The sequence below is a fragment of the Abramis brama genome (genome assembly GCF_963993115.1).
Source record: "Abramis brama genome assembly, chromosome: 19".
NCBI classification, from domain to species: domain Eukaryota; kingdom Metazoa; phylum Chordata; class Actinopteri; order Cypriniformes; family Leuciscidae; genus Abramis; species Abramis brama.
The window spans coordinates 27,261,856-27,282,722 of record NC_139981.1 but is presented as its reverse complement, the minus strand read 5'-3'; the positions used below and the strand labels follow the sequence as shown (position 1 = coordinate 27,282,722).

The 20,867-nt window shown below is 37.6% G+C and overlaps 1 protein-coding gene across 1 annotated transcript in view; it reads right to left on the bottom strand.

The window, feature by feature from the left end:
• The window catches only part of LOC311069532 (CUB and sushi domain-containing protein 1), a 684,283-nt gene that overhangs the window by 122,844 nt on the left and 540,572 nt on the right, over positions 1 to 20,867 (bottom strand). Inside the window, exon 30 of the mRNA XM_084092746.1 lies at positions 14,539 to 14,733. Coding sequence (XP_083948872.1) covers positions 14,539 to 14,733 — 195 coding nt within the window. The remainder of the gene's footprint in view (positions 1 to 14,538; positions 14,734 to 20,867) is intronic.

The following is a 20,867-nucleotide window of genomic DNA, read 5'->3' as shown; positions in this document are numbered from 1 at the left end:
TAGATTGCTAATCTGAAAGTATAATCAAATTAAGCACAAAAAAATATTACAAACAAACACACAAGAGGTAAGGGATTTGTAGAGCTAGAGCAAAATCAATGCAAGCCTGATCATTTTGCTACTTGCATCCACCTTATTTTTAACGGAAGAGCAGACAGCCATTTTTACCTTGAATGTGCAAGCTTTCCGGTGTCAGACATTTCCAGTTATTTTAGCTGGTAAAAAACACCTAGTTTACGACAGTGGCCTTGGTTCCCTGAAGAGGGAATGAGCCGCTGCATTAAAATTGACGCTGTAGGAATGCTGTGTGGTTGTGTCATGAAGAACAGGTGAAATAAGTCCAATGGGGTAACGGGAAGTCAGAGGCGGGTGACATCACAACCAGGAAACTATAAAGCATGCCCAAAGTGGAATGTCAGCTTCTAATAGACTGAAGTAAGTCACTGACAGGCAGGAAGCATGGCTGGGCGACGCAGCTTTTCCTTCCCTCTTCAGGGAACCAAGGTTGCAGTCGTAAGCGAGGTGTTCCTTTCAAGGGAACTCTCGCTATGTGGAGAATGACGCTGTGGGAACGTTTATCGTTTAACGTTTACAAGTGTCTGTCTTATGTGAAATCGTGAAGAGCAGCACTAAGGCGAGAGCACCTGGGACCCCAGTGTAGAGTCCAAATCCAGGTTGTAGAACATCACGAATGTGTGCGGACAGGACCAGCCCACCGCATCACAAACATCCTAAAGTGAAACTACTGACAGAATAGTCTTAGAGGCAGCCATACTCCTAGCTGAGTGGGTTTCTAGAGCAACAAATCAGCATATTAGAAGGATTTCTTAACTCTTTCTCACATATAGAACAGTGGTTAAACTGACTTGAACTAACTGTGCATTAAACGGTTTTAATGGACACCTTTATCAGAATTAAGTATGCAGATAGACCATGGTATAACATGATATTATATATGTAATATTAAGTTGTTCTTGAGGCTACCTTGAAAAGGTACCAATGTGTCATTTCTAACATGTTACCATGTCATTAATCAAAATATCTTACTGACCTGTTTATTACTGGTTGGTTTTATTATGGTTGGTGAATGCTAGGACAAGGTAGGTGGCTACTAGGGTGCCCTAGGTTGTTGTCATAGCATTGCTGGATGGTTGCTAGTGTGTTGCTAAGGATGTTCTGGGTCGTGCTACAGAAAATCACTGCATAGAGTAATTTTCAAGAAGTTGTTTTTTATTCATATTACGTTTATTACTGATTGGTTCATTTACTATGGCTTTATTATAGTTACTACTATACTTTAATATGGTTTGATTTTCAAAACAGAATGGCTTTCTGGATGGTGGGTACACCACTAATGGATACCACAAGTCATTTTTAAATATTATTACTGTTGTACAAATATTTAAATGCTTTGCTTTAAGAAATAATAATAACCTAGATATTTTTGAAGAAGTTTAATTGAGAAAGAAGCCCTTTTATTTGTAAAACGCCCTTCCTGAAAGCCACCGACTGTGGCGAATAACGAAAGAGTGTGAGATTAGAACTAAGCAAGTTCTCTGTGTACCTAAACCCCGGAATAACTCTGCTCGTATTTGCCTTTATCTCAATGCCAATGAATATCGCGGCCTTCAAAAATCACAGTCCATGCCATCTGTGATCTCTCTGCTCTGGCTGTGTTCCTTTCATCCCTCAGGTCTCAGTAACAATGATCTTCAATTGAGATTCCTCGCACATCAGTCCCATGCTAAAGCCTCTGGGCTCTGGCACCCACAGGTCTGTTGCTTCATCTGCCTCACAATGCTTCTGTGAGCTCATGAAAAGCTGGTGTCAGAATGCAGCTGAGGCTCCCTGTTTTCTGCATATCAAACTTACTCCTGTAGCTTTGATCACATCACCTTCCCTTCACACTCGCCATGAGAAGACTGTCTGGAGCTACACACATACGCACACACACACACACAGAGAGCAAGTTGAGCGTGTTTGTGTGCAAGTGGGCATACGCAAATACAAGCACACACATACTGTGCCTTTTGTTTGGAGATTTGCCTGGAAACCTACAATTTCACACTGAGATGGAAGAAAATTTCAGGTTTTTGGAAATATATATATTTTTTTCAGCTTGACTGTCTGTGGTTTCTTTCTTTCTTTCTTTCTTTCTTTCTTTCTTTCTTTCATGTGTGTGTGACGTTATTTTCATGAATAACGGAAAGTTTTAGACATCACTTCTGCCCCCCTTTACACCAGCCATTACCATTCAGCATGATGGGATATAGATCCATACAACATTGACAAATAATTCAAAATGCTTTCTGTTTTTTTCAACATGAAGAAGTATCTGGTCTAGCACTTCTTTGCTTGGAGTAAAGGATGCTAATAGGAATCTGAAGAAAATGGGGTGAAAACAAAAGTGCAGCTCCTGCTAAATAATATCAATCACAATTCCACCTAAAAATGATTTCTATAAGGAAGACACTGCTATAAAATAGCAGATTTAGTATACTGGTAGTAGCAGACTACATAATTAGGTACAGGGATAAAGTCACTATCATACATGACAACCACCTTCTTGAGAAAAATCAACAAATCACCCTCCGGTTATAATCTAATTTTCAATTCGGTTAATGCATGTTAAATAACTTAATGAGCAGGTCCTCTCGCATTTACCCAAAACTAACTAAATAAATCAATGTTGAGCTCTAATACTGTAGCTGTAACAGTCCTTTTTTAATTTAATTTCTTTCAGTTTTGTTTTTTTTTTCTTATGAAAATGCCTAAAAAATAAATAAATAAATAAAATAAAATAATATATATATATATAATTATACAGTGAGGAAAATAAGTATTTGAACACCCTGCTATTTTGCAAGTTCTCCCACTTAGAAATCATGGAGGGGTCTGAAATTTTCATCGTAGGTGCATGTCCACTGTGAGAGACATAATCACAAAAAAAATGTTGAAGTACAAGCGAAATTATATTTATGCCAGGGGTGCTGTTGCGTAACAGCACCCCTGGCATAAATATAATTTCGTTTGTACTTAAGAAAAAAAAAGAAAAAAAAAATAGTTTGTACTTAGCAAACGTTATCACAGTATTTGTGTGTGTGTAGTTTAAAAAAATTGCGTGAACGTTATCACAATTCGTGTGTGTGTGTGTGTTGCACATCCATAATTGCAAAGGGGACGCGATTAAAACTTTGTAAGTACATAAATGTATCAAATAACCATTCCGAGACGTTTAGTCCATTCTCATTCGTGTTTATTCTGTGCCGGACTCTCTTCATCATCTGGGTCCAGCAGGGCGGGGATATGCAGCTCATTTACATTTAAGGTGGTACACACCAAAACAGCTCTTTTTAAAACAGGCCACAAAAATGACATTTTCAAATGGTTATAATAAATTAACTGTGGGGTATTTTGTGCTGAAACTTCACAAATACATTCTGGGGACACCCAAGACCAATATTACATCTTATAAAAAGGGGCATAATAGGTGCCCTTTAATATTTGGTACAGTAGCCTTTGTTTGCAATTACAGAGGTCAAACGTTTCCTGTAGTTTTTCACCAGGTTTGCACACACTGCAGGAGGGATTTTGGCCCACTCCTTCACACAGATCTTCTCTAGATCAGTCAGGTTTCTGGGCTGTCACTGAGAAACACGGAGTTTGAGCTCCCTCCAAAGATTCTCTATTGGGTTTAGGTCTGGAGACTGGCTAGGCCACGCCAGAACCTTGATATGCTTCTTACAGAGCCACTCCTTGGTTATCCTGGCTGTGTGCTTCGGGTCATTGTCATGTTGGAAGACCCAGCCTCGACCCATCTTCAATGCTCTAACTGAGGGAAGGAGGTTGTTCCCCAAAATCTTGCAATACATGGCCCCGGTCATCCTCTCCTTAATACAGTGCAGTCGCCCTGTCCCATGTGCAGAAAAACACCCCCAAAGCATGATGCTACCACCCCCATGCTTCACAGTAGGGATGGTGTTCTTGGGATGGTACTCATCATTCTTCTTCCTCCAAACACGTTTAGTGGAATTATGACCAAAAAGTTATATTTTGGTCTCATCTGACCACATGACTTTCTCCCATGACTCCTCTTGATCATCCAAATGGTCATTGGCAAACTTAAGACGGGCCTTGACATGTGCTGGTTTAAGCAGGGGAACCTTTCGTGCCATGCATGATTTCAAACCATGACGTCTTAGTGTATTGTGTACAATACTTTTACCACATTTAGTAATGTTAGTTGATGTTAATTTCAACATTAACTATTTTTTTTTTTTTTAAGAATAAAAATTTGAATGCACTGTGAACTAACATTAACAGAGTTTAATCAATGCTGTACAAATGTATTGCTCATTGTTATCTAATTTTGTTTAATGCATTAGCAAATGAGACTATCGTAAAGTGTTACAAATGGATGTGATGGTTTATAGTTTAAAAAGTTGAAAATATTAGGATTTTTCTTATCTACACCTATTAATTTGCTTCAGAAGACATTGATTCATCAACTGGAGTTGTATGGATTACTATCCTGTTTTTGCTTTGTGTGATTTTTATTCAATTCAATTCACATTTATTTGTATAGCGCTTTTCACAATACACATCGTTTCAAAGCAGCTTTACAGAAAATGCATGAGTCCACATTCAAATTTAGTGATCTATTATCAGAGGTAACTAAGTTGTGTATTTCAGAAATGTACATATACAAAATCACAGTTAGCTAAAAATGTATTAATTTAAACAATGTAATAATTTAAGGCAGAAAACAATGAGCTCATTGAAGTGATGCATACTTGTTTGTTAACAAATGATTATGACATTTAGAAAAATTTTAGCATTGGTGCATGTTGATTGATACTGATAGTGTGCGGGAGTTCCTTGTTTTTTTGTAGATTAATGCAACTCAAAATGTCAGTGCAATGATCTTGAAAAATAAGACACCATGACTACAGAGGACAAAAAAAAAAAGAAAAAAAAAAAGATTTGGATCATAAAACAGAGAGCACTCAAAAGCTTGTGGTAACCTACATAAACTAAATTCAGCCATATCCACGTTTGGATTCAGCCTTTTATCTTTTTATGTTCTGTAAATATCCACTGAGAGCCCAAAACTGCTCGACAAAGAGCGCATGACATCAAAACAGGCATTAGCCTACATAAGAACAGGTCACCGCGGGATAACTGTATCTTCACTAAGACGGCAGCTCATTAGCTGTTGTTAGCGGCGCTCTGTTGTGCCCAGACTGCATGCGTGGCTAAATGTAGCAGCCCATGTGTTCCTGCCTCACATAAGCATGGAGACAACAGCTGTGGCTGCCACCTGACCAACCCCAACTTCCCTCACAATCCAGCACTCAAACATAGTTGTGCAAAATCACGCATCCACGAAAAGGAGGTTTCTTGGGATTAGAAACAACCGTGTATCTGTATGGCCTCTGAGAGGCGCCATGCCACCGCGCTCCCAACCCCCACGTTTCTCGCTATTTACAGCCAGGGAAGAGTCCTCATTCAACAGTACTGAGACAGTCTTTTAGTTACTATGGAAACGAATAAAAGATCTGTTTGGGTGAGAGAACCAAAGAAAGAGAGGAAAATCCTTCATTATTTAAAGGGACCTCACCTCTTTCTAATGAGTTTTGTCTAAAAGCTTGGGGACATGGCTCTGGGCTGCATCAGTATTCCAAACGTTGGTAGGGAAATTACAAGCATGTAAAAAAAGGGCAAAAAAAAAAGGCAATGAGTCACTGCCTGCTCGTCAGCGACTTTTCCAACGTTTAGTATCGCAGCATTTACTTGTTAAGCTGTCACTAACCATATTAAAATCAATCTTCTCAATTAAAAATGTCCATTTTGCAAGCATTAACTGTTAAAGAAGTAAAAATGCACTTGGTAAAAGCACGATTATTGGCTGTTAGTGGAGTTAGTGGAGTTATTGGAGTGTTCTGATGAAACCCTGTTAACACTGCATGAGCTACTAATGCAGCATGCCATTTCATTAGAAAACTGATGCTGGACTGATGCTTATGGTATATTGCATATAGAAGCCATTTCTACGTGTGCAGTTTTTGGGAGAGAGGACCTTAACATTCAAACCGAGTCTTTCCCAGCCCTGCTCACCCTGATCTGCATATCTGCCACAAAGACCTTCACTCAGAGGCACCATAGAGCACTGCACTCTCTACTTGCACTCTCAGAGAAGCATATGCACTACAATTTTGGGGGAATGGTTGACAATCAGTGTCGTTTTAGAAGAGGGCACATGTGTATAAGTGTATAAGGGAACCCCAGAGTATGAAGTATAGCCAAGCTCAGACTAGAGGAGTTTTAGGACGATTTATGCCCGAATTATCCGTCCCGACATTTGGAGAAAAAAAATTGCGTCCAGGGCATCGGTCGGTTCCGGTGTTCGGCCCAGATTATATGTTAATAGGGGCTTTCGCACCAGGTAGTTCTAGGAACTTAGTTCTAGGAACTAGCCACCAGGGTGGTTCCCCGATAACTAATAGTTCCCCAAGGAACATTTTCCTGGTTGCATTCGCACCACCAGTAGGAACTCTGAAGTGACGTAAGATGCGCTTGTTGTTGTGACTTTTATTTTGACGGCGCGGTGGACCTTTTTGACGGCGCTGAGACGGCGCAGAGCCTGAGCTCACAATGTTCGCATTCTCCGTGTTCATTAGTTTACGATCTGTCTAACAGTCCTGTCTAATAGGTTATTAGATATAACTGTTATACATAGAAAGGAGACAGTAATGAAAAGTTATTAGCGTATGCCGTTGCTATGTTGCAATGTTGCTAGCTGAGCAGAAATACATAATCATGTTTCGCTTGGTCCCCTCAAATTGGCGTTGGATTTTCTCCTCAGCGTAAAGGTTAAGAGGCCCATCTATCACTGTTTTCCATGTTTGTAGAGTTAGTTTGTGGAGTGAATATATAGGCTATAATCTGTATGTTTACACAGCTTTTTTTTAAATGGCGGGTGCTGGTGTTTCGCGTGTGTTCAGCCAATCAGTGTATACTAACATCACTGGTAGTTCCTATAGTGCTGGTTTAGACCCTACTGTAGGAGCTAAATTAGTTCCTCCAAAAGGAGTTCCTAGAACTAAAATCTTTCCTAGTTCCTGCGGTGCGAACATGCCAAAATCTGGGTACTTCCGCCAATAGTTCTAGGAACTATGAAAAGATTCCTCCGGTGCGAGGCGTATCTTAAACCTCCCAATCTGCTTGCGGACATATCGGGCCGCCCCAACAATATCAAACATGTTTGATATATAGGATTTTAAATTTGGGATGATTACAACTATGATTACAATGAGAGACAAGTCTACAAGGAGACGGAAGTGATGGAACTTTTGAAATGGCGACTGCGAAACAACAAGCAGTTGTACGGGTCCGGTGGACAACAGAGATTAAGAAAACACGTTAAACAACACGACTGCCTCTATAATGTCTCCTCATATAATGTCTACAGGAAGTTGCCGCGACACACTATCCATTTTGTTTACATCCGCTTCCCCGTGAGGTGCTAAATCTGAATCTGGCATGATAATCTTAAGAAAATCTTGTAGTGTGTGATATGCCACGATTTTCAAATCTTGAAAGTGTGTACAGGTTTGAGATTTGAAAGAAGAAAATCTGTGAAGATTCTCCTTATGTGTGCGATACAACCAGATTTCACAATCGGTTAAAGGGTTAGTTCACCCAAAAATGAAAATTCTGTCAGTAATTACTCACCCTCATGTTGTTCCAACCGCGTAAGACCTTCGTTCATCTTCGGAACACAAATTAAGATATTTTTGATGAAATCTGAGAGCTGATCACTTCTCCATAGGCTGCTAGGTGACCGAAACTTGCTGGCCCAGAAAAGTTATTAAAGAGATCGTTAATATAGTCCAAGTGACTACAGTGGCTCAATCTTAAGTATATCAAGCGACGAAAATACTTTTTGTGCACAAAAACAAACAAAAATAACGACTTTATTCCACTATTCATTTCCTTCTCTCTGGGCCTCTAGTTGGTTCACGTAGTGTTTTTGCGCTGCGCGTCTGTGTTACACGTCACCACGTAGGCTCACTATTGGCCGACGCTGGTCATGTGTGTGATGCGTGATGACGTGTAACACAGACGCGCTGCGCAAAAACACTACGAGGCCCAGAGAGAAGGCAATGAATAGTGGAATAAAGTCGTTATTTTTGTTTGTTTGTGCGCACAAAAAGTATTCTCGTCGCTTGATATACTTAAGATTAAGCCACTGTAGTCACTTGGACTATATTAACAATCTCTTTAATAACTTTTCTGGGCCAGCAAGTTTCGGTCACCTAGCAGCCTATGGACAAGTGATCCAGCACTCAGATTTCATCAAAAATATCTTAATTTATGTTCCGAAGATGAACGAAGGTCTTACGCGGTTGGAACAACATGAGGGTGAGTAATTACTGACAGAATTTTCATTTTTGGGTGAACTAACCCTTTAAGATTTATGAACTCATGTAGTCTGAACCAGGCTTAAGAGGGAACTTATAAATCAAAACGGCAGGGAACAACCCCCGGTCCTCAGAAGGTCCTCCAAAGAATGCTCATTGCAGCAGCATCAGAAATTATGCTGTGGAGAATGCTGCTGACTGAGTGAAGCGTATGTATACAAAAGTAAAGTGTGTGGAAATTACATATATTACATATTAATAACATATATTGTTGAACCAAACGACGGAGATGTGACCATGCATGAAACACATTTACAGCAGCACATACATGATGTATGTGTTGCTGTAAATGTGTTTCACATTAATGCAAGTCTGTTAATGCATGACATGGGCACGTCCAGTGATGCAGCAGAGAAAGTTTACATTAATGAAAATGAACAGCAGTTTGAAGATTGATTTGAAGTTTGAAGGGATGTAGGCTTTGCTGTTTGTTCTAAATGGATGTTAAGTAGTTGTTAGGGTATTCTGGGTGGTTTATAGAATGTTGTTATATGGTTGCTCTGGTGTTCTGGTGGATCCTAGGACAATGTAGGTGGCTACTCGGGAGCTCTAGGTTGTTGTCATAACATTGCTGAATGGTTGCTAGTGTGTTGCTAAGGATGTTCTGGGTCGTGATACAGAAAATCACTACATACAGTAATTTTCACCAAGTGGAAATCATTCATATTCAATGAGTGACAGCAATGGTTGCTGTTGCTCATAGAAAATAAATGACTTCCCATCACTACAAATCATTGTGTGATGTGGGTATGTCCAGTGATGTGGTAAAGTTGAGAAAAGTTTAGCTTTACACAAACTAGCAGCAGTTTGAACAGAGATTTGAAGTTTGACAGGCAGTAGGCAGTTGTTAGGGTGTTCTTGGTGGTTTCATGTTCATGCTGCTAGATTTTTGTGTGGTGCTGTGTGTTTATGGTTCTTTGTTGTTAGATGAATGTATCATAAAATTAGCCAAAATATGTAATAAACAAAAATTCAAAGGGTTGAGGGACATGCTTCACTGTAAAGCAGCTTTGAAACAACCTGTACTGTATAAAGCACTATATAAATAAAGGTGACTTGACTAGATCTTACAGGTGTTTTAACTCTTTATCAGGTGCAGATTTTGCATTAAAGTATCTTTAAGAAAAGTAATTTACAGCTACAGCTCCTGTCGACTTAAACAGCAACTGTTTGTCAAAATTAAGTGAAATCAGCAATACAATCTGACAACAATGGTACAAATGGCAGTGCACAAAATACACTAAATGCATAAATCAGCTAATGCAGACGCATATTAAAAACTCTTAATTGATCAATAGTAGATCATATGAACGTGTGGTATTCATTGACTGGTTTTGTTATACCATAAGATACTTAAGACTTTTTATGGCCTTAAATTTGATTACTGAACTGAATTTAAAACTTTTTAGGTCTTTTAAACAACACAAGCTTATTGGAAAAGTGTGCCAGTACCTACATTTTTGCAGAACATACCTATATTTACAATTCCCTGAAGTTTCCAGCTGAACTGACAACTTTTTGAATTGACCACAGTTCCCGTATGGCTTTTTTGACATATACACTTGATCGGTAGCTCACTTGGTAAAGCATTGCACTTGCGAGTCCTGTGAAACACACGTCACAATAGGTGTAATTTCAAGACAGGTGAAGCCTGTCTTGAAAAGGGACATTCATTCCTATAGCCATCATGTTGAATGCTACAATTTCTTCTATTTGTTTTCCTACAAGTGGTTATATGCCAATATGAAATCAGAAGTTTATTACAACCATGTGTCACATGTGGATTGTATGTATGCATCTGCTTATATGGCTTAAATGATGAGAGAGCATCACACCCCATTAATTCTTAAATGATCTTGTTAAAGTCATTATCCTGGCCTAAGGCTCCAGCATATTAGTTATGCTTTGAACACTATGTGCACTGTGTATTGCTGGAGGTCGACACAATGGATAAATGCAGTGATGTCGTGCTGCCTCTCCTTGCTGAAGGTGACATAAATAACAGATTTTGGAGACTAGAAATAAACTGAAGTGACAGACAATATGATGAAATGGCCCGTGAAATGGCAACATTTGCTTCACATCTCCCTGGGTTTTCAGAACGATTTCCAATTGTGCCTACTGCATTCTTTTTAAGCCATCGCCCACCCCACAAAGTGAAACTCCGATACCTCCGTTCATCCGTTGCTGCCCCCCAATCAAATCTGACTCATTCTCACTGGACTACTTGGAAGCGCCCACTTTGGCTAAAAGGTCATAAGTACTCAGCAAGCCATTTACCTCATTAGTTGTAAGCATGGACTATTGATAAAAGGAAGCTGCAGCGGCAGTGTATGAAAGCATTGCAAATGGCTCACAGTCTCTTTTCTACTTCGTCTAACCTCACACCTCTGCATTAAAGGGCTCTGACTGAGGACGGCTAAAAGGATTAACCTCCACAAACTGATGCCTGTGAATCAATGCGCCATGACCACCACAAAATACTTCTGTATGTCAATGATTAGTGACTTCTGACTGATAAACAAGAACAATACTGAGCAGGGTTCCTGTAGGTAACGAAAACTAAAAACGTGTTATTTGTAATCAAATAATCTTTAACTAAAATAAAATAAAACAAAATAAATCATCTATAGTTGACACAATTTTTCATTTTAATTTAGTTTAAATAACAAAAACTAAAACATGAAATTCAAAATAGTAATAAAAACCATAATAGTATAATAAAGTAACACTGATATACTGAGATATTAGTGGGGTCTAAAAATCAGAGGTGATTTTGGAATTCTTTTTATATTTGTTTATTTTTTTTACAAATAATAAATTTAAGAAAACATTCGATGGACCGTAAAGACAATCTAAATATATATATATATATATATATATATATATATATATATATATATATATATATATATATATATATATATATATATATATATATGTGAACAATCAATGACCAATTATCCAAATATCGATTGATAAACATCACACATCAAAAGACAATGATTTTGTTAGACATGTACTGTTTGAGCTACAGAAATTTCTAGTAAAAAAACATATTATTGATCTAAAATCAGAAGATATCAAATAGCAAGTCAAGTTAAATGTATTTGTATATCACTTTTCACAATACACACTGTTTCAAAACATCTTAAGAGCAGAAAATCATATTGTTAATGTTTATAATATCTTAATATTTTCATGTCTTATATAGTCATATTTAGCAGATTAGAGCTGGGGGATAATATAGCAAACAAGCAGTTGGGATGTGCAATATAGTATATCGCCCTACACAAGTGCTGCATGTTTGTGGATAAAATGGGACATACTTATATACAATTGTATATACATGATTCTGATATATTGTGCATCCCTATATATGATCACTATGGTGTAAGACCTACTGTTCATAATTTCAAGCTGAAAGGGATGCTGGCGAATCTTAACTAGATTATCCACAAGACTTCTTTAGTCAGCCAGCTTCACCAGAAAGACTATTCTGTTCAACCACCTTAACTGGATAAGTTTTACTTTTAGACAGGATTGCTATTTTGGTTCACCAGCTAGACAAGGACAAAACCAGCACTAGCCGCAACTAGAGAAGTCAAGTTCAAAACAAAATTTGGTAGCACATTATTTTACAGTCCTGTTCCCCATGCACATACTATGTACTTATTATAGTAATTACAATAACTGGGTAATAACTAGGTACTAACCCTGAACCTACCCCAAACCTAACCTTGACCCATGTAGTTACCTTAGTACTTTCTTAGGTAAGTACACTTTGAATACGTTTGAAGAGAGACCTGAAACTTGAAGTGGAATAGGCCTTTCCATGTTGTTGCGAAGGTGATCTGAGTAGTTGCTAGGCAGTTGCTGGGGTTTTAGCACTTTGTACAAAACTGTAATAAACCAGCATGCTGGTGTTTCAACAGCACTGTCTAACCGAAGCAGCAAACTGTCTCTGTTGAACTGCAACTGACTGCAACACTTCATTATTTAAAAAAAAGAAAAATGTTTATCCCTGCTACCGTTATTTAAAGAGGCTGATATCGACTGAGTCAGGCTGTCCAACCTCTTCAGAATCCAGTTGTCTTTGGTAGACATCCTCACTTAACTAATAGAGGAGCCGGGGGGGATTCTTAGCAGGCAGAAAGCTAATGGATTGTATGAACGTGGGCTTGCGTACACTCTGTGCGGATGATTAAGTTCAAATAAAGCATCTCTCATGACACAATCAGATGATTATGTTAGCTCAACAATGACCTGTATAGGAATATGTCTCTGCCCCACAGTTACAGCTCATGCATAAAGATGGGCAAAGCAACGTGCTGGAAATTCCATCAGTGAGGACAAACAAAATGTTCCTGGAGTGCGGAAATGAGGCTGTCTCGCAAAGGGCATCGGCGGCTTTCCATCTCCATCAAAAGAGGTTAAATAATCAACGGATGCTACTGAGGTGCAAAAACCCTTGCTTGACCTTCAGATTGGGGTCAATGATGTTCATTGCACGTTCCTATCTATAACCTGGTGTTGTTTTTAAACATGCTGGGTTCAGAGGGAGCACATGCTTCTTTTGTCATGTGATTTGAGCTATTATCACAGAAACACTGGGAATTACATAACAGTGAAGTGTGTGATTTCTGCATAGCTAGCGGCACGGAATGAAATTGCAATCTGTTTATTCGAGCGGATCAACTGGGCTGGACATAACAACACTGACTCAACCATGGCAGATTTGGATTATGATTGGTGGGATATATATCTACTATCCCTGATAGTGCTATGCTTTGCCTTGACTGCTAGATCCCTGAACATGTGACCAAAACCCAGAAGGTTTGAAAAAAAGAAATGGAAGATAGAGGAGAAAGCTAGAGAAATTAGAAAGGTCTTGGATTGACAGGAAATGTGTGAATGAGTGACACTTGTCACCACCCAAGCTCTCTCTTCTGTCACTAAGGGACAAAGACCTGGGCGCTGTTCTTTTGAAGGCCTCTGTCCGCATCTGTCTGTCTGTCTGTCTCTCTCTCTCTCTCTTCTTATAATCATGTTTTATTGATTCCATTGGTTTATTGTTAATCTGTTTTTGTCTTTTGTAATAAAGAGTAATTTAAATTCTCTCTCTCTCTCTCTCTCTCTCTCTCTCTCTCTCTCTCTCTCTCTCTCCCTCTCTCTCTCTGTGTGTAAGCCAATGGGAGAACCAGACGGTTTCTCCAAACCCAATAAATAATGGCAGTGTGACAGAGCAGAACTATGCATGTAACAATGGCCTAATCAATTAACTCTCAAGATTGTAAAAAACAAAAGGAAAAATGTCTCTGATAAGGAGGCTGCTGCTAATTTCTTTAAAGAAGTGCTTAATCAAATTAACATGCATCAATACTTTGCATTTAAAACTGCAGGACAAAAATGAAGGTTCTAAAATCAATGCACCAAACAATATGTGAAAACATGAATTAATTAATAAAAACCCAGCAATAATTAAAAATGTCCTGTATTGGTGGGTGGTATCCAAAGGAGAAAAAAAAATATGCCATGAATAACTTATGTTAATGAATTATGGTAATGAAACGCAAAAAATTATTTATGGATTAAATATTCATGTCATAATGTCTATTTTTGAATAATCCAGTGAAATAAATACTTGACAAACAAAATGTACTTCATCTCATTCATTTTAAAATTTTAATTTGATAGACACAAACCAAAATATAACATAAGTCTGGCATCAGTTGTAACCTATAGTGGCAATGCGTTATAAATAATCTGCATGACACAGGTTACAGTTAACAATTGTATTTTGTTTAAAGAAGGCACAAACCAAACATTCGCCTCCTTTTCTCTCCCCCTGAATGCAGGGCTTGGGACACCCCAAACATGGGTCTTAAAGTATAGTAGCATGCACCCAGACCATTACATAGTGTAAAAACACATTATGTACCATTTGAGTTAAAATACTTATCATTGATGTGCAACAATAAAAATCTACACTCCCATTTCTGTTGCTCCTATCAACACCCCTTATGTCTCTGTACAGAAACGGCACCGTTCCTACCTTTACACGTAGGCAGAGCCTTGTCCCATACAGGTTTCCCATCAGTCCCAATGATGCAGGTGAGAGTGGGTGGTCCCGCAATGGTGTACCCAGAATCACACTGATACGTCACAGTTGATCCCAGCTTGTAGTCCATTCCCAATCTAGTTCCGTTCATAATATTCCCAGGGTCGAAGCATGATTCTCGTGGCTTTTCTGTCAAAAAATATATAAATAACATTTTAAGAAATTGTTTACTTGGATAATCAAGGGAAAAAATGGATTGGATTAGAGGGATTGGATCAGAAAATGACAAAAGTCCCTTTAAAACAAAGTCAGATCTCTCAGCAGGCATCTGCGTAATGACTCTAGGCAGTTATGTCTACTTGAAAGGGAAAATCTCAAAAATTCTGCATTGAGTTTCCGACAGTAATCGCAAGGCCATTCTATTTTTGGTGTACTCCACATGCTTGTGCTCCTTCCAACAACAGGACAAATGGATTTGGAATGTCAGGCCTCGCGTCGGGCGGTTCTTTGCCTCCACATCGTGCATTAAAATAGTTTAATGCACAGCTAGCCGTGGATTATCTCTTACATAAACAACCTTATAATGTGTTGTATGAATAATCGTAACAACATTAATAATACTTATTTGTGGTTATAACCAGGGCTTGACATTAACTTTTTTGCTCACTAGCCAATGTGGCTAGTGGTTTTCCAAAGTTACTAGCCACACACCATTTTTACTAGCCACATTTTTGTTGTTGTGAAATTAGATCTGCACAGTATCATACTACATCTTATGAGTGTTCTTTTACTGCTTAAAGTGACAAAAACAAAGTCTTCTTTTAAACATCTAAAAAGCTTCATAATGTGGTTATAGTATTTAAAACTTCGTCTGCATTAAGTAAAGTAACAAAAGTTAAGTCGTCTTTTAAACAGCCATAAGATATCATAAAGTGGTTATAACACATTTGCTTTGAACATTTTTTATTTGCTTTGAACATTTGTATTGCAATACTTAGGAAATAAAAAAGGTGTTCCATATGTAAAATCAACAAAACAATATTTTAATTTTGTTTTAAATGTAAAAACTTCCAGTGCGCTTCAAGGGATAGTTCACCCTAAAATAAAAATGTTGTCATCATTGACTCACCCTCAAGTTGTTCCAAACCTCCCAAACCTGTATGAGTTTCTTTCTTCTGTTGAACACAAAAGAAGATATTTTAAAGAATGCTGGTAATCAAACAGTTGATGGTAGCCATTAACATGAAACAGCCATAGTAAGAAACTGTGACGTCAATAGCCACCATCAACTGTTTGATTACCAGCATTCTTTAAAATATCTTATTTTGTGTTCAACACACACTCATACAGGTTCGGAACAAACAGAGTCAATGATGACAGAATTTTCCTTTTTGGGTGAACTATCCCTTTAAACTATGTCACAATGAAATGAGCATTAGCCTCATAGGAAACAATCAAATATGACAAAAGTAACAGATAACCACTGAAAGTGCAGGAACCACCCCTCACACATTCTTGGCCGCCTTATACATGACATTAGAAAATACAACGTGCATGAATGTGGTTAACCAGACTGTAAAAAAACACATTTGTGTGCACTTTTGTGCACCTAAAGCTGTATATAACTGTTTATATTGTATATTTAAATGTATCTTTTCTTATCATTTTCAGGACATACACTTTAAGACTTCTTAATATCAATTGAAAATGTTTGTTAAAAACAACCTTCTGATTTCTAGTTTCTTTTTGTATGTATAAATATTAAGCAACCTATTCAATCTGCATGTTTTGTTTTGTTTTTCCATATATTTCTATAGGTATTAGATTTGGTAAAACCATGTAATATTACAGTTTCTGTGAATAAAACGTCATTTGCATTGTGTATGTATTGTTCCTTTGTACTTTTCCACACAACTTTGATTTTACCTTAAAGATAGGGTAGGTAGGAATTGTCTAAAAAATTATTTTCCAAATTTGTTTAAACTTTATTTATATATCAATACATAATTAAAATGTAAGTACTCTGAAAAAGAAAGTATACAAATCGAGTGTCTGTAGACCTCTCACGACTGTTTTAAAGACAGCTCATTATTTCCATTCACTCCACCCCCTCCCTTCTGGGCTCCTTCCAAAGCCACGCCCCCAAAACACATGAACGCGCGACTCCGACCGCTGAACTGGAAGACGCATTATTTACCTGAGACGAGCGGAGAGGAAGGAGCACAGTGCATGTAGTGACATCATGTCAGAATCACATGTAATAAAAAAATCTAACTTTATCATTATGAATATAAACAAATAAGATGTATTTTAGTACTCACTATCAAGCTAGCATATTGATATTGGTAAAGTTTAAAATATATATTTTTTGATTTGCTAACGAGCTAGTTATATCTATAAGGCAAAGCTAAAAACAGGTTGCATTGCATACACGTTTTTCCATTACCATCAGTTACACTGTGATGAAGATGAATTTCGTGTAAGATTCATAACATATATGGTGTTCTGCATGTAAGAGTTTCCATGATGAAAGCATTGTTGACTCTGATGAGGACTACACTCCAGAGACAAGTACCGCATCGCCAGCTCGAGGACAGGTCCGGGGTCGAGGGCGAAGCAGAGGAGGTCGTGCAAGAGGCCGTGCAACTAGGGTCCGAGGATATTGACACGCGTTTTATTCAAAGACTTTTTGTTCATTACCTTTTCTAGTACTGTCTTCCTTTTTTGCCTTGTTTGCCTTCGCTAACTGCATATGCCGGTAATGTGAATTTTTGATTGCTCTTTCTCTGCCATTGTTTTGCTATTCCTAGGTTCCGTGCCTCTTGAATTCCTCAAATCAAACGGGTGCGCGCGCATATGGGCAGATCCTGTGTGGCAAAAGGGTGGTTGCTATGGTTGCGAGAGAGTGACAGTCGCCTAAGCCAATCCTTTGTTTCGTCCCGAATGGAAATAATGAGCTGTGTTTAATGCAGATTAAACGGTCTAGAGTCACTCGATTTTTATACTCTTTTTTTTCAGAGTACTTACATTTTAATTATGTATTGATATATATAGAAAGTTTAAACAAATTTGGAAAAAAGTTTTATATAAAATTCCTACCTACCCTACCTTTAAGGAAAATGTCTCCACTTCATGATATCTTATGGTTGTTTAAAAGAAGATTCAACTTTTGTTACTTTACTTAAAGCAGACAAAGACCACTTATAAATATTAAGGCTTCATTATAAAGCTTTTTAGATGTTTCAAAGAAGACTTTGTTTTTGTCACATTACTTTAAGCAGTAAACGATAGTATGATAGAATATAGTATGATACTGTGCAGATCTTAAAACAGTGTCAAGATATGAGACTTGGGAAAGTAAAATATATGAAACTATGTGATATATAATTCATTATAACTTAAGTAGATACAATGATATTCATAGTGTGTGATAAATCACTGTTAATAAATAAAAGTATTATTACTGTTATGTTTATTCATGAGATGTTGTTTAATGCATTAAGAATACCCTTATGATGCATTATGAATGCAGGCTTCATCTGGTGTTATAATGCATTTTACTCTTAAAAGTTATAACCACAAATAGGTTATAATGTATTGAAACAGTTGGTGTGATTATTTATAAGATGATACAACATATTATAAGGCATTATGCATGTTTTATAATGCATTAAGTATACCCTTATGATCCATTATAAATACAGACTTCATAAAAATTGTTACCAACACTTTTGTTTATACTGAGGTGGGATTTGGGATAAGTTTAGGACTGGTCGTATGGGTAGGTTTAAGGATGGGTTAAAAGGGAAGGGGAACAGTGTATAGCTGTAATGACAGAAATTAATTACAGATGCAATTACATGCAGGTAGGTAATTATAAGAACATAACTAAAATGTAAAAAACATTTATGTACATAATAAGTGCATTGTATCCAATGATTGATTTAAATATTAGTACATAGTAGTTAAAGACACCTAATATAGAGTGGTACCTTTTTTCTTTTTTTGTTTGGGTACCGAACTCGAATTACGTCGGTACTACCGAGTACCGATTCACATCAAATCAATCTGTGCCAAATTTCAGTACCTGAGAACGCATCTGGGCGGGAGAGTAAGACTATTTAAATATGAATCCTCCTGCATGTTCTGCGTGTCTCTGTGTGAATGAGTGGCGCACATGCACGGTTTCATTTACCACACACACTGAATCACGCGTGACGCTCGCGGTGTTTTTCAGCCTCTGCAGTCTCACTATATGAGAACATGAATGCATGGACTTCATTTCCAGAACCGCTCTGAGAGTCACTGAAGTTCATCAGCATTTTACAATTTCTTTTAAGAAAAACTATCGTTATATCATTAACACACGGAACCTCAAAGGTCTTCACCACAACCCGTCAAAATAAAAGTTCGGTTTAACTTGATAATACTGTATATTACTGTTGAACAGTAGAATTTAGAAATCTTAATTTAATAATAATACTAACACTAATAATAATAAATTATTATAAAAATTTAATTTTTAAGGAATAATCACACTTTTTCTTCTATGTTGCAATTTTAACAGTATAAAGCTCAGTTGTGTTGCATGTTGTTTGACAAAAAAAGTTTAATTTCATATAAAATATAAATTAAATTAATGTTTTATGTCTTTAATTGATTCCTAGAAAATTTACAACACATAATATGTGGAAAACAAAACATTTCAAAGAATTTTTTTCTTTTTCTTTTTTTTTACTAAAAGGGTTGTTTTTATTAATATTCAAGCATCACAGACAATGGCAGACAGCGACCAAGGCAGCTCTGGCATAATGTCAATAACACTTCTACAAATGACATGCCTAAATTACCAAATAATGGTACTGTTGGGTACCGGCACCGAGTTTCAGGTACCGGTACCAGTTAAAATGTGAACCCTAGTTTCCGGGGTTTGGCCAACAAAAATGAGTCATTGCTGTAGCAATCTACTGAGCTCTCTTTTGCATCTTATAGATGAGGTTATCATTTACTGTAAGGCTATCCAAGGGGGAAAATGGATGCTGCGTTAATTGTGTTAAATATTTTTGACACGTTAAACAGAAAAATATATATATGATTGCCCCTGTTGTGAAATGTTTAAGTCAGTAATTTGATTCCTACATGATTTTAATTGACAGCCTTAAATATAAGCAGTCATACCTGTAATTTAACTGACCCTGAACAAAACTAATCAAATGCACAATCACATCCCGCTCTTGTGTCACCTGCCAGCCTATCCCAGGGCTGAGACAGGTACCAGACAGAAAGAAAAGGAGAGGTAGCAGTAGACGAGAAAACAAGATCGACAGTGAGTGTGAAGAGAGAGTAGACAGTGGCTTGAGGGCATTATGCATTAAAGCGAACTAACACCAGGGGAAAGGCAGGTGAACACGCCGGGGATGCGGAAGATGGTCTCTGTCCTTCTGGCACCCGACGCCGGGAGAAGGACAGTTGGAGAAAGCTCCGGAGGTGGTGCTTGGAGAGGCTGCCAAACAACTTGACAGTTAACAGCTATCTGCCTGCGCTTTGGGGACCTGAGAAAGTGGGAAGGAGGTGGGGAAGATTCTATCTGCAAAATTGCAAGTGTGCAACACAATCTTCCTCGTCTCTACAACAACAGAGGAACAGCAAGTGTACCTGGAGTGAACTGCACAGACTAAAAGGAATAGGTCCAAAAATAAATATTCTGTCGTCATTTACAGCATACATGCTGCCTTTGGGAAAGGGGATCTTAACATTCAAACAGAGTATTCACAGTTCTGCTCACCCTAATCTGCATTTCTGCCATGAGACTGCCTGCCTTCACTGCCATCATGTATTTCAGATTCAATAACTCCTTATTAGCAGGCCCAAATAAGATGTATGGAAATTTTACGCATTCTTTTGCCTTATATTGGGTGGAATTCTTCCAAATGAACTGAAATGTGACTAAATGAGTCAAGATTGCCAGTCACACTCTTAAAGGAAGAGTTCACCCAAAACTGATAATTATGTCATTACTTTATTATTTATTATAACATGCATTTAAAAAAAATTATTATAAATCATAACACTTTACTAACAGCATTTTACCCAAAAGTTTGGCTGAGGAGATTCTGGGTCCATAATTTATTAATAAATGATCTCATAAATGAAATCTCTGATCTAATGCAATGGCATTCCTACCTCTGAAAATGTTTCTTAAGTGTCACACTTTTTATTATGTATTTCTCCATTTATATATTGTGTTTTTCCTCAAGGTATGAGAGTCATTAGACTGCAATATTCTCATATTCATTTCTTTCCCCTAATAAGAGCATTAATAA